The sequence below is a fragment of the Mastigoproctus giganteus genome, chromosome 4, assembly GCF_048544385.1.
Source record: "Mastigoproctus giganteus isolate SK-2022 chromosome 4, ASM4854438v1, whole genome shotgun sequence".
NCBI classification, from domain to species: Eukaryota; Metazoa; Arthropoda; class Arachnida; order Uropygi; family Thelyphonidae; genus Mastigoproctus; species Mastigoproctus giganteus.
In genome coordinates, this window is record NC_143578.1 from 72,293,999 (window position 1) to 72,316,407 (window position 22,409).

A 22,409-nucleotide genomic window follows, 5' to 3' on the forward strand; every position below is an offset into this window, starting at 1 on the left:
TAGCTACGCCTCTGCTTTTATCACATGCATAACTGATCACAGTTGGAAGCAAATTTATTCAGTATTTCACTTATGATTGTTACTCAGTGAAACTTGTTTGTTTCTGATTATGAAAATTATGAATACAGAAACAATAGTGAAATTATAGTAATCTTATAATACCGTGATAAATCTGACTAAAAAATGAATAGCAAATGCTTAAAAAACGGTACTCACCTTGTATAAATCTGCAATAAATTTATTGGTAGATGGTGGCTGAATTTAGGGTGGAAGAAGCATTAAAAAGAACTAAGGCGGAGAATGGGGTGAAAATATTTTAAACAGATTTTTAAAATAAGCGCAAGGGAGTAGAAGTGCAGATCTCCAATCCTTGGTTGTCATAAAGAGGTTAAAGGACACGAATGAAAGAAAGAAAAAAAAGAGAAGACCGGTGGTGCCAATAGTCGTTAAGAGGGACTTTCGTTGAATAAACCGTCATCAGTTGGCAAATGGGAGAGCAGTGAGTGCATGTTGTATTTAAAGTTTATATATACTCTTGTGATGCTCTTTTTGACACATGGGAACTTTAGCTGCGAGAGGTTCCAAGCCAGTGAGAGGTTGAAGGGAAGTTTAGCATTAAATTCAGCCACCATCCACCAATAAATTTATTGCAGATTTATACAAGGTGAGTACCATTTTTCAAGCATTTGCTATTCATTTTTTAGTCAGATTTATCATGGTATTATAAGATTACTATAATTTCACTATTGTCAAACTTATAAGATATTTTAACGTCATAATCAACACCTTATCTGCACCGGGTCAATACCTTTTATATATTTCTAATCTCATCTCTGATGCTCTTAGACATGCCTGATAGGAAAATACAACTCTCCAAAGTGCTTATCAAATATTTCTCCAACAAATTACACATAGCTTATATCACAACGTCATCCCCAAATTCGCCCGCATTTTTCCCAAAAATAACTGTAAAAAATACCCACATATCATACACCGCACGTCCATCGCGATCATATGTGAAGAACTTAAGAAAAGATTTAACAAAAAACACCAACTTTTAAATTGTATACACCAATTACGATTCTTTCTCAAAAGAGACATGCCACCACACACCTGGATTGAATATATTAACCACAACAATATACATATCAACGCCACCATCCAACACATTGCACAAAAACACACCAAAAAATGGAACACACTCACATCCAAAACCCCCAAAAATCTCCACCGTTAACCTCTCCAACCTCTCTTCAAACCTCTCTTCAAAATCCTTCACCCCTTCCGAACTCTCCGGCCTAGAATTTGGCTTCAATTTTGCCATTAAAGAACAACACTATCCAATAAAAGATTGTATAATCGAACTCGTCTAAACTTGATCAACATCCCGATAAGTGGTGACTTATACACCAGTCTAACAGGATAATGAATTCTAAACTCACATCTCTCCCTAACATAAAAAAACAACAACTCTCGGATTTACAAAGACTAAGCAAAACCCCAAATATCATCATCCAAAAAGCTGACAAAGGAGACAAAATCGTTATCCTGGACAAGAACACCTACACAGAAAAAATGGAATTAATTTTAGCCGACCAAGATACATATACAAATGACAGCAACCACAAAATTACAAAACTTAAAAATAAACTTGACATAATCCTCAGAAAACTCAGACAGAACAAAGAAATCAACCTCTTTACATTACAACAGTATTCGCAACAACATTCTGCCCCACATGTTCGGAATTACCAAGTTACACAAACCTGGCCACCCACTAAGACCTATCGTTTCTTTTAGTAGATCAGCTTTTGCTAATTTATCCACCTTCCTTGTCAAAATTATATCCCCACTCACTCGATTCTCTACATTCAAAATTAATAATACCAACCAAGCATTCCAAAAAATCAGTAACACCACCATATCCGATGAAGACGTATTAGCCTCTTTTGACGTCATATCCCTATACACTAATGTGCATATTCCTTTCATCCTACAAGCATTACGTGTACTTCTAACAGCTGATGACACTTTAACGAAACGTACCTCTCTTTCAGTTGACCACATCCTTGAACTTACCACTCTTTTACTAGACGCTAAATATTTTAGATTTAATAATAAAATTTATCGACAACCATTCGGTTTACCAATGAGTTTAGGCATTTCTGCCCCCCCTTTCTGAAATTTATCTCGCCACTATTGAAAACCAAAGTTTACAACCTTTCCCTTCTGAAATTAAATTATACATATGCTACGCCAATGATATCCTAATAATAGGAAACAGAACAACCATAGACAATCTTTTTTTAAAATTCAATACAATACATGACAGGCTAAACCTTACCCTCGAAATCACAACGGACAACCAGATTAATTTTCTTAATCTCATTATTTATACAACAGACACAAATTTAAATACCAAGATTTTCAGAAAAAACACGCACACCGGTAAATATCTACATTTCACTTCACATCATCCCCTTAGTACCAAAAAAGCCGTCCTACACAACTAAATCTACAATGCTATCAAATTTAGCTCTTCACAAAACGATCTATACAATGAACTTCAATATCTTACTAATAAATTCATAACCAGGAGCTACCCCCCTCAACTCATCCAACACACAATATCCACTGTTAAAAACAGTATTAATAACCCCACCAGACACAGTAACAAGACAAATACTCACATAGTTCTCCCTTACCATAGTGAATTCGCAGCACAATTCCGACGTACATTCAAAGATATTGACATCTCCCTCACCTCTATTTACAATAAACTAGGTTCCCTATTTAATTCTTATAAAGATACACACAAATATCCCATAAATGATCTCAATAATATACTATATCTCATAAAATGCCAACCAACCTGCGACACCTGTTAAATCGGGCACTACCACCAAATTCGGTTCCTCCACAACTTCCAATACCAGTGCATACTACCACTTCAACAGTTTCAGGACAAGTCAATCCTGCACTGAGTTAACACCCCACGCTCAAACCCACAACCACACCCCCCTTGTTGACTCTGCCATCACCATTATTAAACTTAGATCGAGCTACAGAATTCTTCAATATGAAGCCCTCACCATCGAATGGTACCGACACCATTCCGATTTCAATATTATTAACGCTAAACTTCCCTTCAACCTCTCACCGGCTAAAGTTCCCACGTGTCAAAAAGAGCATCATGAGAGTATAGATAAACTTTAAATACGACATGCGCTCACTTCTCTCCCATTTGCCAACTGATGACGGTTTATTCAATGAAAGTCCCTCGTAACGACTATTGGCACCATCGGTCTTCTCTTTTTTTCTTTCTTTCATTCGCATCCTTTAACCTCTTTATGACAACCAAGGATTGGAGATCTGCACTTCTACTTCCTTGCGCTGATTTTAAAAATCTGTTTAAAATATTTTCACCCCATTCTCCGCCTTAATTCTTTTTAATGCTTCTTCCAACCTAAATTCAGCCACCATCTACCAATAAATTTATTGCAGATTTATACAAGGTGAGTACCGTTTTTTAAGCATTTGCTATTCATTTTTTTTTGAGTACAGAAGCACTGATTAATATTGTTTTCAATGAAAGATTTGTGGGCTGAAAAACCGAAACGTCACCATAACTGTTTAAAAAAATAGAAAATTCTGGAATAAAATTGCAAATGGGGTGAACATTTCAGCTAAACAGAATTTATTAAACATTTATTTAGAAAAAATGGCCAAGATTATATCATTATAGAGAAGTAATTAATTTAAATTTTGTATGCAGAGTCAGTGTGAGGAAGCTTTGCATGTGGTGGAAATTAGTGATCCATTTTCAGGGATTTGGGAAAAATTTGATTTATCAAATTTTGATTTGATTTATCAAATTTTTAAATGACTCTGAGCTACAACCAAAACAGTGAGCAATGGCTTATAGTACTACTACCTCAAATTTGCCTGATTTCCTGGCAGCCTCACAAAGAATGTATCATATAAAAGAATATTACTGGATATAGAGGAAATAATACAGTTTGACGAGTTAAATAAAACCACATTTTATATTTTTGTACCAGTTTTTTTTTTTTTTTTTTTTTTTTTTTGGTAGTTGTTGGTGCATTGGCTTCTGTGGCCATAATGCACCTCCCAAGGTTTTTTGCAGTACTTTGATCCAAGCCCGAGGCGGGATTCGAAACCACGACCTTTGGGTTGCCAGGCAGGCACTTTACTCACCCGGCTAGCCCGGTTGGCCTTTGTACCAGTAGCTGTCAGCTAGCTATATTAACTTTTTTAATAAATCATGCATGGTAAGAGTACACATAGACCAGCAGGATATAATGTTGCCAGTTTTGGGACTTTGTACAGTATTATCCAAACATTTGCAATTAATGACATTTATTACATGCATTTACAACATTTCAAAATTTGAAAATGCCTTGCTAATATAGATAACCATAACTTAAGAAATTAACCCCCCCACTCCAATACTAATCTCACATGTGAACAGAATGATGAGAGCCTATTTACATCAATGTGTACTGATGACATATCTTTCCTCAGACAAATAAATTAAATACACAAAGAATTTTTCACATTCGTGTTACTCGTAGTTAAACTTAATTTCATTTGTGGGAAACAGTAAGAATATGAACTGTTTTTTTATAATAAATTACACAATGAAAAATAATGGCTATTATCATTTATTAGGAATGAACTTTATATAGTATAGGCAGAGAAGATAATCTTTAACTTTCATTATGCATGAAGTCTGAAATACAAAAGGTAATTATTTATAAATTTTTAAAATTAGGAGGGAAAATTCTGTTTCAAACAGCATAATTTGAACAATCATTTCCACAAAAAATATTTTATGTTAATGATATTTTATGTATAACAGAAAGATTAATAAATTTCTAAAATACAAACCCTGACAAGAACGACCATCAGGTGCCAGGCTAAATCCCTGTTGACAAGTACATTGGTAAGATCCCCAAACATTAATACAGTTCTGTTGGCAAAGATTGGGAGTTTCTGCACATTCATCAATATCTAGCAAAAAATTAAATAAAAAAAAAAAAAAAAAAACCAGTATGCATACATTTAATATAATATAATACATTTATTCATCTAAATGAAACATAACAGATACAAGCCCTTGACTTTTACATTAAACTGAAACAGAGAAATGCAAGCTTCTCTTAAATAATAACACTAACAAATAAAGCACTAGCAGCATTAGCATTATTAGAGACATATGATGCAAGAAAACAAGCTTATATAGCACAGCCAAAAAAAAAAAAAAAAAAAAAAAAAAAACTTTCCCATTTCATCCATCCAGTCACAAAAAAGCCTTCCCGTTTTATTCATCCATTCACTCCAAAAGTTTGTCCAGTTCAGATTTGAATTTATTTAAGCTGTAATCTTCCACGACAGATGGAAGCTTGTTCCAGCAATCAACCACCTGCTGGCTAAAGGCAAATTTCTGTACACCTATTCTACAACTGTCTTTCCTCAATTTGAATTTATGCTCCCTCAGGTGCGGAATCTGAACAAGAGGAAGAATCCCATCAGCATTGTGCCTGCTCAACTCATTCAAGGCCTTATACACCTCAATCAGATCACCTCACATGTGCCTAAATCTCCAGATGCTGCATTTGCAGAACTTAATCCTATCTTGGTAACACAGCAGCAACCCTTTGTTCCACTCACTAATTTCGTTGCCCTTCTTTGTACTTGTTCTAGTAGCTCAACACCCTTCCTAAAATGAGGCCTCCAGACCTGTATGCAGACTCAAGGTGCGGCCTAACCATTGCCTTATACAATGGGATAATCATCTCCTTCTCTCTGCTAGCAAAATTCCTATATATGATTGACAAGACCCCTATGAGCTGCTCTTGCAGACTGTCTGCACTGCTTAGAAAACTTCATATCTGACTGCACAAATATCCCCATGTTTTTTCATTCTCCATTACCCTGAGTGTAGTACTACACAGTTGGTATGTTAATCTGGGATTACTGCTACCCATATGTAGTACTTTGTAGTACTTTGCATTTGTCAATGTTAAACTTCAGTTATGACTTCTCAGCCCATCTGCTCAACCTTTCTAGATCCTGTTGCAGTAGTGTACCATCCTTACTGTCATTAACAACCCTATCAACCTTCATATCATCAGCAAATTTGGACATTAAGCCTGATATACCTTCATCAATATCACTGATAAATACAGAAAACAACAATGGGCCCAACACGGATCCCTGGGGAACTCCACTAATAACATTAGTCCATGAAGAGCAATGTCCATTGATTTCCACTCTCTGTCTTCTCCCCCTTTATCCATAGCAGCAATTTTCCCTTAATGCCATACTGCTCCAATTTGTACAGTAGTCTTCCATGTGCAACAGTTTCAAAAGATTTCCTAAAATCCAAGTATATGATATCGAAATTATTTTTTGCATCCAGTTCCTTTGTGACCACATCATCGTATCCAATCAAATTGGTCAGACAAGACTTCCCCTGAATAAACCCATGATGTCTGATCTATAACTGCAGTCTTGTCTAGATGATCCTGCAGTGCTTCTTTAATCAGTGACTCCATTATTTTCCTCAGAACAGAAGTTAAACTAACAGGTCTGTAATTACTTGTGTCACCTTTCGTTCCCCCTTTGTGAATTGGGGATACATTTGCACATATCCAGTTCATGGGAACCTCCCCTGAGTCCATGGATGCCCTCATAATCATGGCTAATGGCCTGCTTACTTCCTTTGCTGCCTCCTTTAATATAACTGGATAGATCCCATCCACCCCAGGTGCCTTCCTTTTATTTTTAACTTCAGCAATTTCTCCTCCACTTTGCTTTCAGTTCAAAATCATTTAAATCCCTGCTAGAGTTTGATAAGCTTCTGGCCTCCACTTCCCTACAGAATTCCTCATGTATGAATTCAGATTGAAAAATACTCATTCAGTTTGTCAGCAATCTGAGCAGGATCATCAACAGTCACGCCATCAATATCATGTGGACCAATCTAATTCATCCCCTTCCTTCTAGAGTTTACATAAGTAAAGAAGCCTTTACTGTTTTTATTTGCATCCATATATATATGGAAATTGATATTTTTAAAGGTTCATAACCACTTAACAATACCTTTTGTGCATATATTATTCGTATTTTATGACATGAACTCAATACTGAGCAGAAAAAAAGTCCAATAAAACTGAATCTTTGTGAACCACAGAAATATGTACTTAAATATTCTGTGCTAAGGCTAAAATTTAGGGTGCATCACCTGGCCAATCAATAGCTACTTGAAACTCTGACAAGTTCCCACTTTTATATTTTCTCTATTGCATTACTTATTTCTTCAGTGAGTCAGTTTCATCCATGGTACACAAATATAATATTTGATACACTTCTTACAGCAGGGACACAGAAAAGAATCATCAGTTCTGTCAAACTACTTCTAACAAAGTAAGTACTTAGCCAGTGAATTAACTACTTTTGAAACCAAAAGTAATTCATTAAGTGCAACTATACCCAAATACTATTCCTAACATTCCTAAAATTATAAAAATACACAATATACTCAATACAGTACTAATTATAATATATAACTGACATTAAGTCAAATTCACAAAATTTAACATGAAAAACTCATCCAATTAAGTTTGATAATTTTAATAATCAACCTGTTTTCACTCTAAGTCAAGCTGAAAATATTGAAGTTTACCTGTTTTACCTAGGTTGCAAGACAAAACAAGGTAAGCCTCAATTTTTTTATGAGTTCACTTACACGATATGGATATAATAAAACTGATTCACTCAGATAATTCTTTTATCCGAATGAATGGTCAGATTATATGGGGTCAGCAGGAACATGAGATTGAAGTATGTCATGGTCATCTTCCGTAAGCTGACCATATAATTTTTATAGAAAACTGGTGCTAATCTATATTAAAAGTTATTCAAATGAAACAGAATTTCAGAATAAACAGTTCAGAGGCAACACTGCATGACGCAGATATCAATCCCATCATGACACTAGGTGAGAAACTCAATACTGAACTCTCTTAGCTGCCAATGGATGATGTGTGACAGTCTTTTCCTTTACCACATCATTACAATGTAGGGACAACCTTTAAATGACCTTTTCAGGGAACTGAAGATGTAGTAGTCACGGGGCAAAAGGTCAGGACTGTAAGCTAGGTGTTGCAACACTTTCTATATTGCAATAACTGAGCTTAGATATCAAGAGATGTGTTGAGCTTTTCACTGGTGTAGAACAATACTATGACATGTGTTAAGCTACATGACTGCATTGCATTTATGATCTTCCATAAGTGTTCCATAGTTTTACTGCAGAAATAACCATTGGCTTCACATGGATCCATGGGGAACCAAGCTATCAGAAATGGTCAATGTCAATGATCTGGGTAGTGGTGTAAGCTTTAAATAAAAAGCAATATATTTTTTCCAGTGGAGCTTGTGGTGAATATCTGGGAAACCCAGTGTCAAGATATATCCACAATCCGTGGAATGCCTCCACAATATGACACTGATGGAGTAAGTTGCAAATCTAGTTTACTCATAGCTATGTACAGAAACAGCTATTGCTTTGGCACTTAATATACATTATTGCCTAGACTTGCCCATGTGATCTGCAGAAGGTGGGAGCAATAATTGTTGTGTTGTTGTGTTAAGGAGAATAAACTGAACTGTATAAATGATAAAAAAAATTTTGGTATAAAAATATAAAAGTACATTATCTCAAATCTGCAATTAAGGAGGATTTCTGTAATCATCCAAAATAAAATAAAATAAAAGCAGAAATATGTAAATTGTGAATGGCACTTAGTCCATATTGCAAATACAGCGATGGTAGCATTAACTTTTAAAAAAAATGGAAGTTTAAAAGATGCAGCAAAAGAATGCTTAAACTGAAGAAAATCAAACATGGGCCCGTAACAAAAGATGCTATGGGCTTTTGTGATTTCAAGTCTATCATCATAAAAACATTTCCTACAAGCAGCAGCTCACTTGATTAGTAGAAAAATTGTCGGAATTAGTACAGGTTGACCATCACTAATCCGGCCATTATTTCTGCAAATGTAATTTCAAATTTCCAGGGTTGGTGCACTGACCTGCTGCTACTGTTTTGGTGGCATTGGTTGCAGCCTCAGCTGTTGGCGCGAACTCAAACACTGGCAAGCCATTCCCACTTGTTTTTCTGAATTTATTATTATAACTTGCTCACATTTTGCCCCAGTCATGGTTCCAATGCATAAAGGAAGTGCCTCTTGTAAAAAAAAAAAAAAAAAAATTTTTTTTTGGCTGATGCTGCATAAGCTCATACACTTGCTTTCTTGCATCACATGCCACTACTATACTACTACTAGTATTACTCTTGTGGTGTAAAGCGCAAACACCGTACATTGTTCATAACAGATAAAGTTCAACTTCTGAAAAAACTCAACAGCAGTGTGTCTGTGAGAAGTTTAACTCTGATTTTTTGTAAATTCCAGCAATTTCTCTCAGTTCCTCTTATCTTAGTAATTTTCTTTTAGCCATACCTTTTTAGTTTTTTTTTTTATAACACACTTATACAACTCCAGGGGCTCACATCTGGTGAGTATGGGCTTGGCAAACCCAGGGTCCTGAGCTGGATATCATCATTCTTCTCTTTCTTGGTGATTCCTTTCTACTTCTCTCTCTCTCTCTCTCTCTCTCTCTCTCTCTCTCTCTCTCTCTCTCTCTCTCTCTCTCTCTCTCTCTCAGGCTTCCTTGCACCATATAGCTAATAATAATAATAATAATACAAACTTGTGGAATAACTGAACACAATATGATGGATAATACAGCACACTAATGAACTTGTTTTCACAAAATCTCTAACAATACTGACAAATTTATTGCGATGTTTGAGAGTTTATTTTATTGTAGTTTTATTGAAGCACTCGCCGAGCGTGCAATAAACTAATCCCAAATGACCTTCATATGTATGCCGTAATAGCGTCACACATATGTGGCCGACATGGCTACTCAAGAAATAAAGTAACCAACATATGTGGCCATGTTGGCCACATATATGCAACATAAAAAAAACGACAACACTGACATTACAATATTTATTTTAGTATTACAAATCAAATTATTTCCTAAATATTTTTTGGCCCCTGGGGAATTTTTTTCTTAAACTAGCTTGGCAGTCAACATGTTAAAGGCAGAAGGAGGTGGTTAGCTGTTGGGTAAAATGTATGTGCTAAAATAACCACTAGTGGTCCAGCAAACTCACTAATCCAGCACACCTCAGGTCCCAACACTGCCAGATTAATGATGGTCAACCTATAATTAAATTCAACTTAGTGCAATCTGAACTCACACACTTTCTATTATACTAAATTTGAATTTTCAAATTAAAAAGGTATTATACTTTAACCTGCATTAGTTTAGTTGATAGCCAATGACTGGCAAAAACCTTAAAAGTTTAATGGTACTAAATTTGAATCTGATCTGATTTTATGGGTGAAGAAAGTACATGTATTCTATACCACTTGTTAGTGTTTGTAAAACAATTTTTTTTTATAGAAATCAGTTTAAATTTCTTTCTTGTAAATTGTTTGTTCAAATTCAGTAAATTCCAATTACAATGAGCTTCTTGGGGAAGGGGGAGGCAGGTGTATGAATCACCTCACTGTATCACATTATTTAATATTACAGAAAATTTTAAAAGAATTATTATTTGTTCAAATAAATTTTATTAGAACTTTTACATACAGAATTAGTAATTTTAACTTCATTTAATTTAAACACTGACATAAAAATCACATTACTAATAAATAAATAATAGATGAACTACAAAAGTAAAAATATATGTAAGGAGGTTATAATTTTGAAAGTATATTTATTTAGAAAAATAGAGCATCACAGAAAAACTATACATTCAGAAATAAGATATTGTTGATATACTTCATCCTTATTATTTACATGATAATATTAAATTTTTGTTTTTAATGTTTAGCTGGTTTTTTTTTTTGGTCTAATATGAAAATTCAAAACTTCAGTGTAATTGAAAACTTCAGGCTGCACTAAATTAAATTACTAATTCTATTCCCACTACTCCAAATGACTAAACCACTTATGGGAATTTGTAGAGCAAAATGGAAATGAATATCACTGAGATTCAAACTACCACCAAGAAAATGTGAATTATGATGTTTTTTGAGAGTTTTTTTTTTTTTTTTTTTTCAAAGATGAGTTTTTCAACTGTGAGAAGAAAGGGGAGAGAGAGTTAGGAAACATGGTGGTGTGTGAAATTATGAAGGTTTAGATGTGCTATACATACAATAACATGAAATGGCTTCAACTCTCTCCCCTGCCTCACAAAACCACAAATGACTTTTTTTGTTATTTGGTTTTTTTTTAAGAGCATTAGCAACTAAGGCTATATTGCTCCGGGGATATGCGGTGGTCATTCCCTGACCTTTCCGTATCGTCCGTATTTGGTGGTCATGGGCTCAAACCCCAGTCTAATCAAGAGGTGTGTGCTACACACTGCTGCTCCTGCCCACCTGGCTATGGAGGCACCCCCACCACAAATGACAGACTAGAGAATTACTCACTGCAGATTGCAATGCCTTTAAGCAGTTAAAATAATGCAAGGAAGCAAGCTTATATAACATAAAAAAAAACAAAAAACTCTACCCTTACCCATCTAACCACTTTCACAAAGCTAGGTGGAAGGAAGTTTGTTTCAACAATCACTCTCTGGCTGAAAGCAAATTTTTGCACATCTATCCTGCAGCAAACCTTTTTCAATTTATGTTCCCTTATGTGTATTGTCTAATAAAGAGTAAGGATGCCATCAGAACTTAGTTTACTCAATACATTTAAAGCCTTAAACAATTCAATGAAGTCTTCTCACAGGTGCATAGTTTCCAAGTGCTGCAATTTGCAGAATTGAAGTCATTCACAGTATGAGAACCCTTTCATGTCCTTGCTAATTTTGTTGCTGTTTTCTGTACCCTTTTAAACAGAGTCAATCCATCTTAAAATAATGCTTCCAGACCTGTTATGCTATACTCAACCTGCAGCCTAACCACAGTATTATACAACAACGTAATCACCTCACCTCACCATCCCTGCTAGCAACATTAGTCCAATTAGCAGTAAGAGCAGCAAATGTTTTCTGGTGCTTTAGGAGCAAGCTTACATACTGTATCAGAAAAAAAAATTGTGATTAAAAATTTAGTGTTACTTACCACCCAACTTCTCAGCTCATCCTTTCTAGGCTGTGTTGCAGTAGTAAGCCTAGATTCCTGTATTAACCACACTGAAAAATTGGTATCATCTGTCAACTTAGACAATAAGCTTGATATTCCCTCCATCAATATCAGTAATAAATACTGAAAATAGTAAGAAGTTCTAGTAAAGAACCCTGGGGGACTTCACTAATAACATTAGTCCAAGAAGAAGAACACTGTCCATTTAAATACACCCTCTGTACTCTTGTCATTCAATTGCCCCTTTATCCACAGCAATAACTTGCCCCAATACCACAATTTGTACACAATCTTTCATGTGGAACAGAGTTAAAAGCTCTACTGAAATCTAGGTATATGATGTCAAAATTATTTTTTGTATCCAATTCCTTTGTTACTGTGCCATAGCAGCTAATGAGACTGATCACATAAGATGTCCATTATAAATCCATATTGTGATTTCTGTATAACTGCATTCCTGTCAAGATGATTCCTTCAATAATCATCTTACAGGGAATGCAGTACTTGTTTAACCACTCACTCCATTATTTTCTCTGGAACAGGTTAAGCTAGCAAGTCTAATTTCTCTCTCTCTGAATCCCCCCCACCCAGTGAATAGGAGAGACATACATTGATACATCCCCAATCTATATAGACTTCCCCTGAAGCCAGTGATGCATACATAATTATGGCCATAGGTTTGCTTACCTCTCTTGCTATTTCTTTTAATATAATTGGAAAGATTCCATTAGCCAAGGCACCTTATTTACTTTCAGATTCAACAATTTCCCTTGTGCCTTCTTCTCAGTATTGACAAAATCATTTAGCTCCTTCTTATAACTTGGTATTCTACTACTCTCCCTATCCCCAAAAACTTCTTCAAACATGATTGTAGATGCAAAATATTATTCAGTTTGTCAGCAATTTGAACATAAGCATGTTCAGATTGTTGACAAACTGATTAATAATTATTTGCTACTTTTCTTTGTATTCATGTGTGAAGTGCAAAGAAAAGTGGCAAAAGAAGAATGCAGGTAATTTATAATTATCCCATACGTCTTCTCTGCCAGTGGTGTCATCATTTCATCCGACATCCATTTAGGCCTAAATCTTGAACAATATCTCTTGGGAATAAAACGCTTTGTAGCTTCTATGACCATCTGTTACTTCCCATTTAGAATTGGCAGTTGGTAGCATCACCACTTAATCCCATTGAAAATAATTTAAAAACTGTCTATGGCCATTGTAGTCACCTTTACAAAAGCAAAATCCCCCTTTTTTTATCCTTGATAGTAGTTACATCTTCAAGTAAATCTCATATGATATTATGATTACTACTGCCTACTGTTCCTTTATCTGTAATTTCTTTCTTAATGCATGAAGAGTTAGCACTAATAATTCGGTCAAGTATATTGCTTTCTCCGACTTGCCACTAGAAAACAGTTATCCAATAAATACAAAAAAAGTTCTGCTACTGTACAACTGATCAACCTTTTCCATTCTCGTGGAAGAGAACAGTCGGTAGATTTTGGCGTATTCTTCATTAATTAACATAGTACATTGTGTTTTACAGAGATAATTTATTTTATTTATTTCGTATGATGTGATCAATACACGAAGGAACCAGTTTTTTCTTGCTTCCTTCGTGTATCGTGGCCGGGATATCCAACCAACCGGTTGGTTCGGCACCATGATATCCAGCCCGAGGCGGGAATCGAACCCGCGACCTTTGGGTTGCCAGGCAGGCACTTTACCTACCCGGCTAGCCCAGTTGGCACAGAGATAATGAATAGGTTTTGTAGCGTTCGTTAGCTTCTTATTTTGAATTTAACCAGTGATTTCTGGAAGTTACGACTCCTGGTGTTGGCCCCAATATTGTTGAACTAGCCGCCATATTGTAGTCGATAAAAAAAAAAGGGTAACATATATATACATATATATATCTCGAACTGATAGCGTAAGGCAGTGGTTCCCAACATTTTTTGACTTACGAATCCCTTTCAGCGTAATCTTTTTTATTGCGAACCCCTTTCAACACAATATTTTTAATGCGAACCATTAAGCCTATATTCTATGAAATCATAATATTTCTGAATTTTTATTATAAAATATTTCCAGTACTACATATTTATAAGCGACATTGCGTAATAATCAAAATTATTATTAAGTATTATTTATACTTTGTAAAGCATTTATTAATCAGTACAAACTAGATTTCGAACAGGCTAAGAGTAGAAAACTTGCTTCTTGTCCAAATGGTAGCAAGCATTCTGGTCTCTTGTCAAAGCTATTGGCTGCAATTTTTACCCATCTATGCTCCCACCTCTGTCAAAATCAGATGGTTCTGTTGTCATTTCAGCCAAGGATAAAGCTGACCTGCTAGCATCCCATTTTTCTTCCAACTCATGTATTAATGATATTGGTAAAACACCTCCCACCATTCCCAACATGCTCCATTCAATGCCTCCTGTGGTCTTCCATCAAAAGGATGTCAGAAAGATTTTGACGAATTTTGATGCAAAGAAAGCTCCAGGTCCTGATGGTATTTCTCCACTTGTTCTCAAAACCTGTGCTCCTGAGCTTACTCCTGTTCTTTGCTGCCTTTTTTCACTTTCTTATTCCAAAGGTGTTTTTCCTTCTACTTGGAAATTTGCTCATATCCAGCCAGTTCCTAAAAAGGGTGACAAATCCCTCCCATCCAATTATCGTCCTATTGCAATTACTTCTACTCTTTCTAAAGTAATGGAGAAACCAATTAACTGCCAATTCTTAAACTACCTAGAAAACCAGATGGTTCTGTTGCCACATCAGCCAAAGATAAAGCTGACCTGCTAGCACCCTATTTTTCTTCCAACTCATGTATTGATGACCTTGGTAAATCATTTCAAACCTTTCCCAGTACACTCCATTTAAGGTCTCCTGTGGTTTTCCGTCAACAGGATGTCAGAAGGATTTTGATAAATCTGATGCTAAGAAAGCTCCAGGTCCTGATGGTATTTCTCTACTTGTTCTCAAAACCTGTGCCTGCCCCTGAACTTACTCCTGTTTTGTGTTGTCTTCTTTCACTTTCTTCCAAAGGTATTTTTCCTTCTGCTTGGAAGTTTGCTCATATCCAACCAGTTCCTAAAAAGAGTGACAAATCCCTCCCATCCAATTATCATCCCATTGCAATTACTTCTACTCTTTCCAAAGTAATGGAAAAATCAATTAACTGCCAACTCTTAAACTATCTGGAAACCTTTCATCTGATCAACGATTGCCAGTATGGATTCCGTCAGTGTAGATCCACTGGTGATATTCTGTCCTATGTTACCCATCTATGGACAAATTCAATGGAAAAGTTCGGGGAAACACAAGCAGTTGCTCTTGACATCACAATGGCTTTAAATCGTGTTTGACATAAAGGTCTACTAAACAAGCTTCCATCTTATGGTTTGCTAACTGTTTTTTGTAATTGGGTATCCAGGTTTCTCTCTGACCGCTCACTGTGGTGATGGTAGATGGTTTTCCATCTTCTAACTTCTCCACTAATGCTGATGGTCCCCAAGGTTCGGTTCTTTCTCCCACTCTTTTCCTCTTGTATATTAATGACCTTATTCCACTGACTGGAAATCCTATCCATAGTTTTGCCGACAATAGCATGTTGCATTCCATTTTACATTTTGAGAAACCTTGCCCTGCTCAAACTCAAAAAGTTGAAGCTGTTTAGCTTCAACTTTTCGAGTATCCACTGCCAATCCTTAAATGCTGATTTCAAGGTAATTTGACAGTGGGGCAAAGAAAACTTAATTTCAATCCTTTCAAAACTCAGTCCTTATCTTATATCTCACAAAAAGGATTCCTCTGCTCTTATTCTTATCTTCGATTATGCTCCGATTTCTAGGCAAGATCTTGGGGATTACCCTGACTTCTAATCTCTCTTGTCATAAAACATATTACAAATATTGCTTCCTCTGCATTCAAAAATCTGAGTTTTCTCTTTTGCTCTTGGCGTTACTTTTCTTCCAAACAGTTGTTGACTCTGTAGAAATCGCAAATCCGCCCTATCATGGAATAATGTTCACACATCTGGGGCAGTGTCCCCAAAATCTTTCTCAGGCTTCTAGATTCCATTCAAAAGAGGACAGTTAGGTTAATTAATGGCTCATCTGTAACAGCGATGTCTATTAGACAGAGTCTTTTCACTCTCTGTCTCATAGATGTTCAGTTTCTATTGCATGCCTTTTCTATAGATTCTTGCATGGGCACTGTTCTTCTGAATTGGATGCTGTAATTCTCACTCTCTCATCCAAAGCAGTCCAAACACGTGCTGCATCCAACAAACATCCTTTTACTGGTTCAATCCCACAGAACCAACATTTCTTCTTCCTCATTTATTCATTCAATTTCTGTTTTTTGGAACAAACATCCTTCATAAGTACAGTGGATTCCAGTTATTTGGGCCACCGGTTAATTGGGGCAAATCTTAAAAAAACAGAACCCAATCGAGAAAACAGCCAGGGTTTACTTCGCTTAATTGGGACAGCATGCCGTTTAATCGGGGCAGGAGACCGCAGCACTGGAGATTACCCTACGATTGTCTCCGACGGTACCACGTGGTTCGGTTGAAATTCTGGAGGTCACAACCATAAAACAATAAAAACAATTAGCAGTCACCTGTTTATTGGGCTTTTCTGTTAGTGAAATCTATCATAAATGGACAGTAAACTCGATCTTACTGAATTTGCAATAATACCGACAGCTGGAATTCTGTGGGTTATTATGATGAAATATGTTTACACTTCCATGAAATCTTCAATCGTACAAAAAGATTAATTTTCAGATCTTCTCTTCATTCCTATTTTTAAAGCTTTGTAACTCGTTACTCAGTTCTCACTTGCGCGTATTGTATTACTTGCAATTTGTGTGTACCATGTTTGTTATTGATTGCTTATCTTTTTACTGTTTTAAATTTTAAAACCCCCACCCACAAATGTCAGTGAACAGAAATGTCAACTAGTTTAGTTAGTATGTACATATTACAGTACGTATTAATTATTACGATTATCACAAATATTCTTCCGATTTTCACGTATCATTTAATTTTTTAATTGGTAAGGTAATAAAGGGTAAATTTGTGCTTAATATATCTTTGCTTTTATAGCCTGTGGATAATATTCCTCCTATTTTTGCTAATTAGAATCGCTGTTTAATAGAATCAAAATTCAGTTCACAAACGTTATCACAAAGACCGGCACTTACTGCACATCGTATAGTGGACAGTACTTTACTATGGTGAGTTCGTCGTAACGTGATTTGATTGTAGAGTGAATCAATCGTAAAGGGGGGGGGGTACATTGTATTTTTAACTATTTACATGAAACTTCGGATAATTGGGGCAGCCGCTTAATCGAGCCAAAATGCACTAGTCCCGATGTGTCCCAAATAACCGGAATGGACTGTATTTCTTGAAAATTACAATCTACAGAACTTTAAGTCTAATGTCAACAAGTATCTTCTTTCATCTTTTCAACCTATGCACGGTGCTAAGTATTATAGGTTCTAAAAAAAAGGACCCATACATAACAATGACCCTTGAGAATGAAAAAAAAATTAGTATGGAAAACAAATTTATTTAAAAAAAAAAAGGGTTGTTTATGCATGGGTAATGCACTTCCATCATTTTTAGTACCCAGGTAGTATGCATACATCTTTCGATTATATCTCATTGTGAATACCTTAACAGTGAGTTGCCGAGATATTGCACTTCCTCGAATAAGTAACGCTTCAGCTATGGAGAAGACTAATGTTATTTATTCTCAGTGGATACCACCACACAGATGGCACCGTTTGAAGAGAATGGTATGCGATAAGATACGCTGTTATCCACATACTGTCCCTATTTTTGGGAAAGCAAAAAAGGTGTAGGAAAGTGATAATAGAAGAGGAAAGGAACAGTTACTCCTCACACTCACTGAACTTAAACATTCATGAATCCCCCAAATAGGCAACCCTTCCCCATTAGGGAAGATTGTTGTTACCTATTCGTGGTAATGAGGGCCTCATCAAGACCTCCCCCCCCCAAGACGGCATCATTTCGGATCTGATTGGCTCCTCTTCGGTGCGTGGGCAGGCACCCTGGTGTTGCAATACAGGAAGGCCTCGCATAACGCGAGTTCGATTAACGCGAATTTCAGTTAACGCTATTTGAAAAATTATACCACTTTTCACTTTACATGATGCAAATTTCCAGTTAACGTGATCTTTTTTTTTTTTTTTTCTTAATGTGATAGTTGAAAAAGATTTGAATCGTGCGCTAAGCTTACCGTGAGTAGTACAGTCAATAAACAAACGTTTGCCTGTTGCCCACCTCGGTGTGTTCCATCGGAAGAAGACGTGTTACTTGTTTGTCTCCTGCTAATAAAGTCAATGCACACTTGCATAAAAATTCAAATTTTTAAATGAGCCAGATGAAAATGTTACCACGAAGGAGATAACGGTAAAAAAATTAGATGAAATCTTTCGTATCGCATAGAACCTCAAACAAAAGGTTTGATGTTCTCTGCGATATTTATTTCGCCAGGGCCCAGAGAAGATTGTTGTCGGCTATCGGAAATTGACTGATGAAAAGAGAAAGTCAACACTGTTCAAATATTTCCGCAACAGTCATTTCTTCATTGTGTATTTTATGTCAGAGGTTCCCAAACTTTCTCAGTTCATGGCACTCTTAGTGTCTCAGTAATTTTTTCAAGGCGTACTCAGACCAAAAGAAATACCTAACAGTTCCGCTTAGTAGTTAGGTCCAAACAACTTAATAAGAAATGTTGAAACTGTGAACTACCTCGAGCTAGTAGTTCGCGCGGTGTCCGACAGATGTTGAGTATCGCTGTGTTTCCCTCGAAAATTTTAAATATTCCGTGGCACGCAGTTTGGGAACTGCTGTTTTATGCAATAAACATTTAATTCCGTAATTATTTTCATTATCTTTTACATTGTATACAGTTAAAAAGTTATTTAAAAGGTATTTTTAAAATTCTTTATGGACATTCCAGAAGGTCAAGGACCAATTATAATTTTTCCTATTGGTTATTATATTCGATTAATGCGTTTCCGTTTTGCGTGATGCGCTCGCAGGACGAATTAATCGTGTTAATCGAGGCCCTCCTGTAGTGACAACCCAGTTATGAAGTATAACTCCACAATATGAGAGATGCTTGTGGTGTGTATACTTCATAACTGTATACTTCATATCTAAAACTATTTTTTGACTAAATATGTAAGAGTATGAAAAATGTTGTTTATGCATGGATAATGCACTTTCATCATTTCTACCACCTAGGTATTACCCGTGCATAAACAACCTTATTCATACTTTTAGAAATTTAGTGAAGAAATATATTCAGATTAAACAATGCAAACCATCAAGCATTTCTCATATTGTGGAGTTATATACTTCGTAATTGGGTTGTCACTATTGCAGCAACAGGGTACCTGCCCACCCACCGATGAGTATGGCAACAAGCTTTGAAATGGTGCCATCTGGGTGGTGGTATCCGCAGAGAATAAGTGACATTAGTCTTCTCCCCTGGTGAAGCGTTACTTATTCAAAGCAGTGCAATACCTTGGCAACTCGTTGTGAAGGTATTCACAATATGAGATGTAATCAAATGAAGCATGCATACTATCTGGGTAGTATAAATGATGGAAGTGCAGTACCCATGCATAAACAACCTTTTTCATACTCTTAGACATTTAGTCAAGAAACAATTTTAGATATTTATTTAACATGATATACTGTAAGATAATAAAGTAATTATAAGGAATTGTGTGAGATGTGGTTTCTTTCCTTGGCAATTCTTTAGTTTTTATTTAATTTTATTTTACTTTATTGTTTATTATTAGTTATATTTAGTCGTTTACAATAATATACCTATGTAAATCTAAGCAGATGCCATTACAGAATTTTTAGTCCGAACTCCCTGGAACACTTTCGTAAACTCCCAGGGGTTCGCAAACCACCAGTTGGGAATCGCTGGCGTAAGGTATAAAGTAAAATTAGATAGCGTAATACGAAGCATTGTATTAGGAATCTGTTAGCTTATTATAGTATTATCAATTAATCAAAAATATTATTAATCTTATTAAATTTCATTGTTAATTAAATTGTATTTAAACGGAAATCATGACCCAGACTAGAGCTGCGAATCAAAGATCACAGACTAGCGAGAATGCTGTAACTCGGGGGAACAAACAAAGGAGGCGATTCTCCAATGCATCACAGTCTCAAAAACTGTGCAAAATGTGAAATGTTTGCCGACCTTTCTAAAACAGGACATGTCTAGCCAAGGAGGATGCCTTTGTGTGTGTGTGCGCGCGCGCGCGCGCGTGTGTGTGTGTGTGTGTGTGTGTGTGTGTGAGGTGTCTAGGGTGCCAAAGAAATTTTCACCAACTCAGCATTCTGATGGCCGTCTACAAGAGCTTGAGGCATAGGATCAATGCCCTCGAAGAAATTAATATGAGGGCCCACAAGCTCTCAGCTGCCCAGCTCAATGGCAAAGCTCATGCCTGTGCATCGGGCAATACGCAGGCAAACTCCAAGGTAGAATGTGCTGGTCCCAAAGGAATTATTTATTGTTGGTGCCTCTATTGTCAGGGAGAGGGAGAATATACTATGCAAGAAGGATAGGTGGAGTAGGATCAGGGTATGTCTGCCAGAGGCAAAAGTTGATGAAGTTGTAGAACAAATATCATCTTTTAAGGATGCAAAAGGTGATATTGTTGTACACATTGGAACTAATGACATAAAAAAAAAAAAAAAAAAAGTGGCAAGTTAGGGTTGAATGTGAAAGTGTCTGCAATTCTGCCCAAACACGAGGGAGTATATGATGAGAGCCTTGTCGATCAATTTGGCCCTGGAGATATTGTGCAAGGCTCAAAGGGTACAATTTTTATCAGCCTGGTCTGTGCTTGTTGACAGTTGAAACTGCTTTTAAGGAATGGGGTACATTTAATAGAATGGGTGCATGAATATATGCTGATGCTATCGAGGCAGTGTTAGGTGGGTTGAAAAACTGCTAGCTTGGGGGGAAAACATACTAACAGGTTAACAGTGGCTGCAGGCAGAGGCAAAAGTGATTCTTGCACTGCTTCTATTAGAATCAGCAGCAGCCTGGAAAGCAAGGTAATGGAGATTTCCAGGACTGCTGGGAGTCATAGTGGAACAAGTAAATACATGGGCTGTGCTAGAGTAACTAAGAGTAGGAACAGGTGCATGTATACTTGCATGTACACCGATGCTAGGAGTATAGTTAATAAAATTGATGAGCTTGAAGTGCTAGTCAAGACATCAATGGCAGATACTGTTGGGATATCAGAGACGTGTTGGGATATCAGAGTTGGGATATCACACAGATTTTAGCAGTGCAGAATTGGAATTTGGGGAGTACAATGTGTAAAAAAGGACAGACAAGACAGGAAGGAAGGAGGGGTTATACTGTTAGTTAAGAAAAACAAAATCTAAGTGCATCCAATTGATGTTGGTGGACAATGCAATGTTGAGTCTGTTTGGTGTGACATAAGCACTTGGAAAGGAAAAATGAGAGTACGTGTGTGTTATAGGTCTAATGAATCTGATGAGTATAAAGTGCAATTGTGCAGAGAAATAGAATGGGTAAGTAAATTAGAGTGTCTTATAATGGGGGATTTTAATTTCCCGGATATTGACTGGAACTTGTGAGTTGGTCACTCCAACATAAGCAAGACATTATTTGGATTTATTGGATGAACTGTTTTCTACAGCAACATGTTTGAAAGGCAACCAGAGGGAGTAATACTCTTGATCTGATTATCAGCAGTGATTATTCATGCATTAAGAATTTGCAGATAAAGGAACAACTGGGTGACAGTGATCACAATGTACTGATGTTACCATCAAGGCTAAAGGGAAGGGCTTTTGCTTTGGTAAAGGTGAGTAAAGGGGTCTCAGACGGTTTTTAAATTCTGTACAGTGGAATCAAATGATGATGTTACCAATGTTGAATTCTAAATGGGAAGCCTTTAGGGACTTAATTTTGGAGGCTACTAGGCTTTTCATTCCAACTAAGAAATACTGTTCAAGGTTTAGGCCTAAATGGATGTCGGATGAATTAATGAGGCTTGTGGCAGAGAAGAAAAATGTATGGGATGAATATA

The 22,409-nt window shown here is 36.3% G+C and overlaps 1 protein-coding gene across 1 annotated transcript in view; it reads right to left on the reverse strand.

The window, feature by feature from the left end:
- LOC150086829 (uncharacterized) overlaps positions 1–22,409 on the reverse strand; it is a 641,413-nt gene that overhangs the window by 119,556 nt on the left and 499,448 nt on the right. Inside the window, exon 24 of the mRNA XM_090372286.1 lies at positions 4,912–5,034. Within this exon, the coding sequence (XP_090228412.1) occupies positions 4,912–5,034 (123 nt within the window). The remainder of the gene's footprint in view (positions 1–4,911; positions 5,035–22,409) is intronic.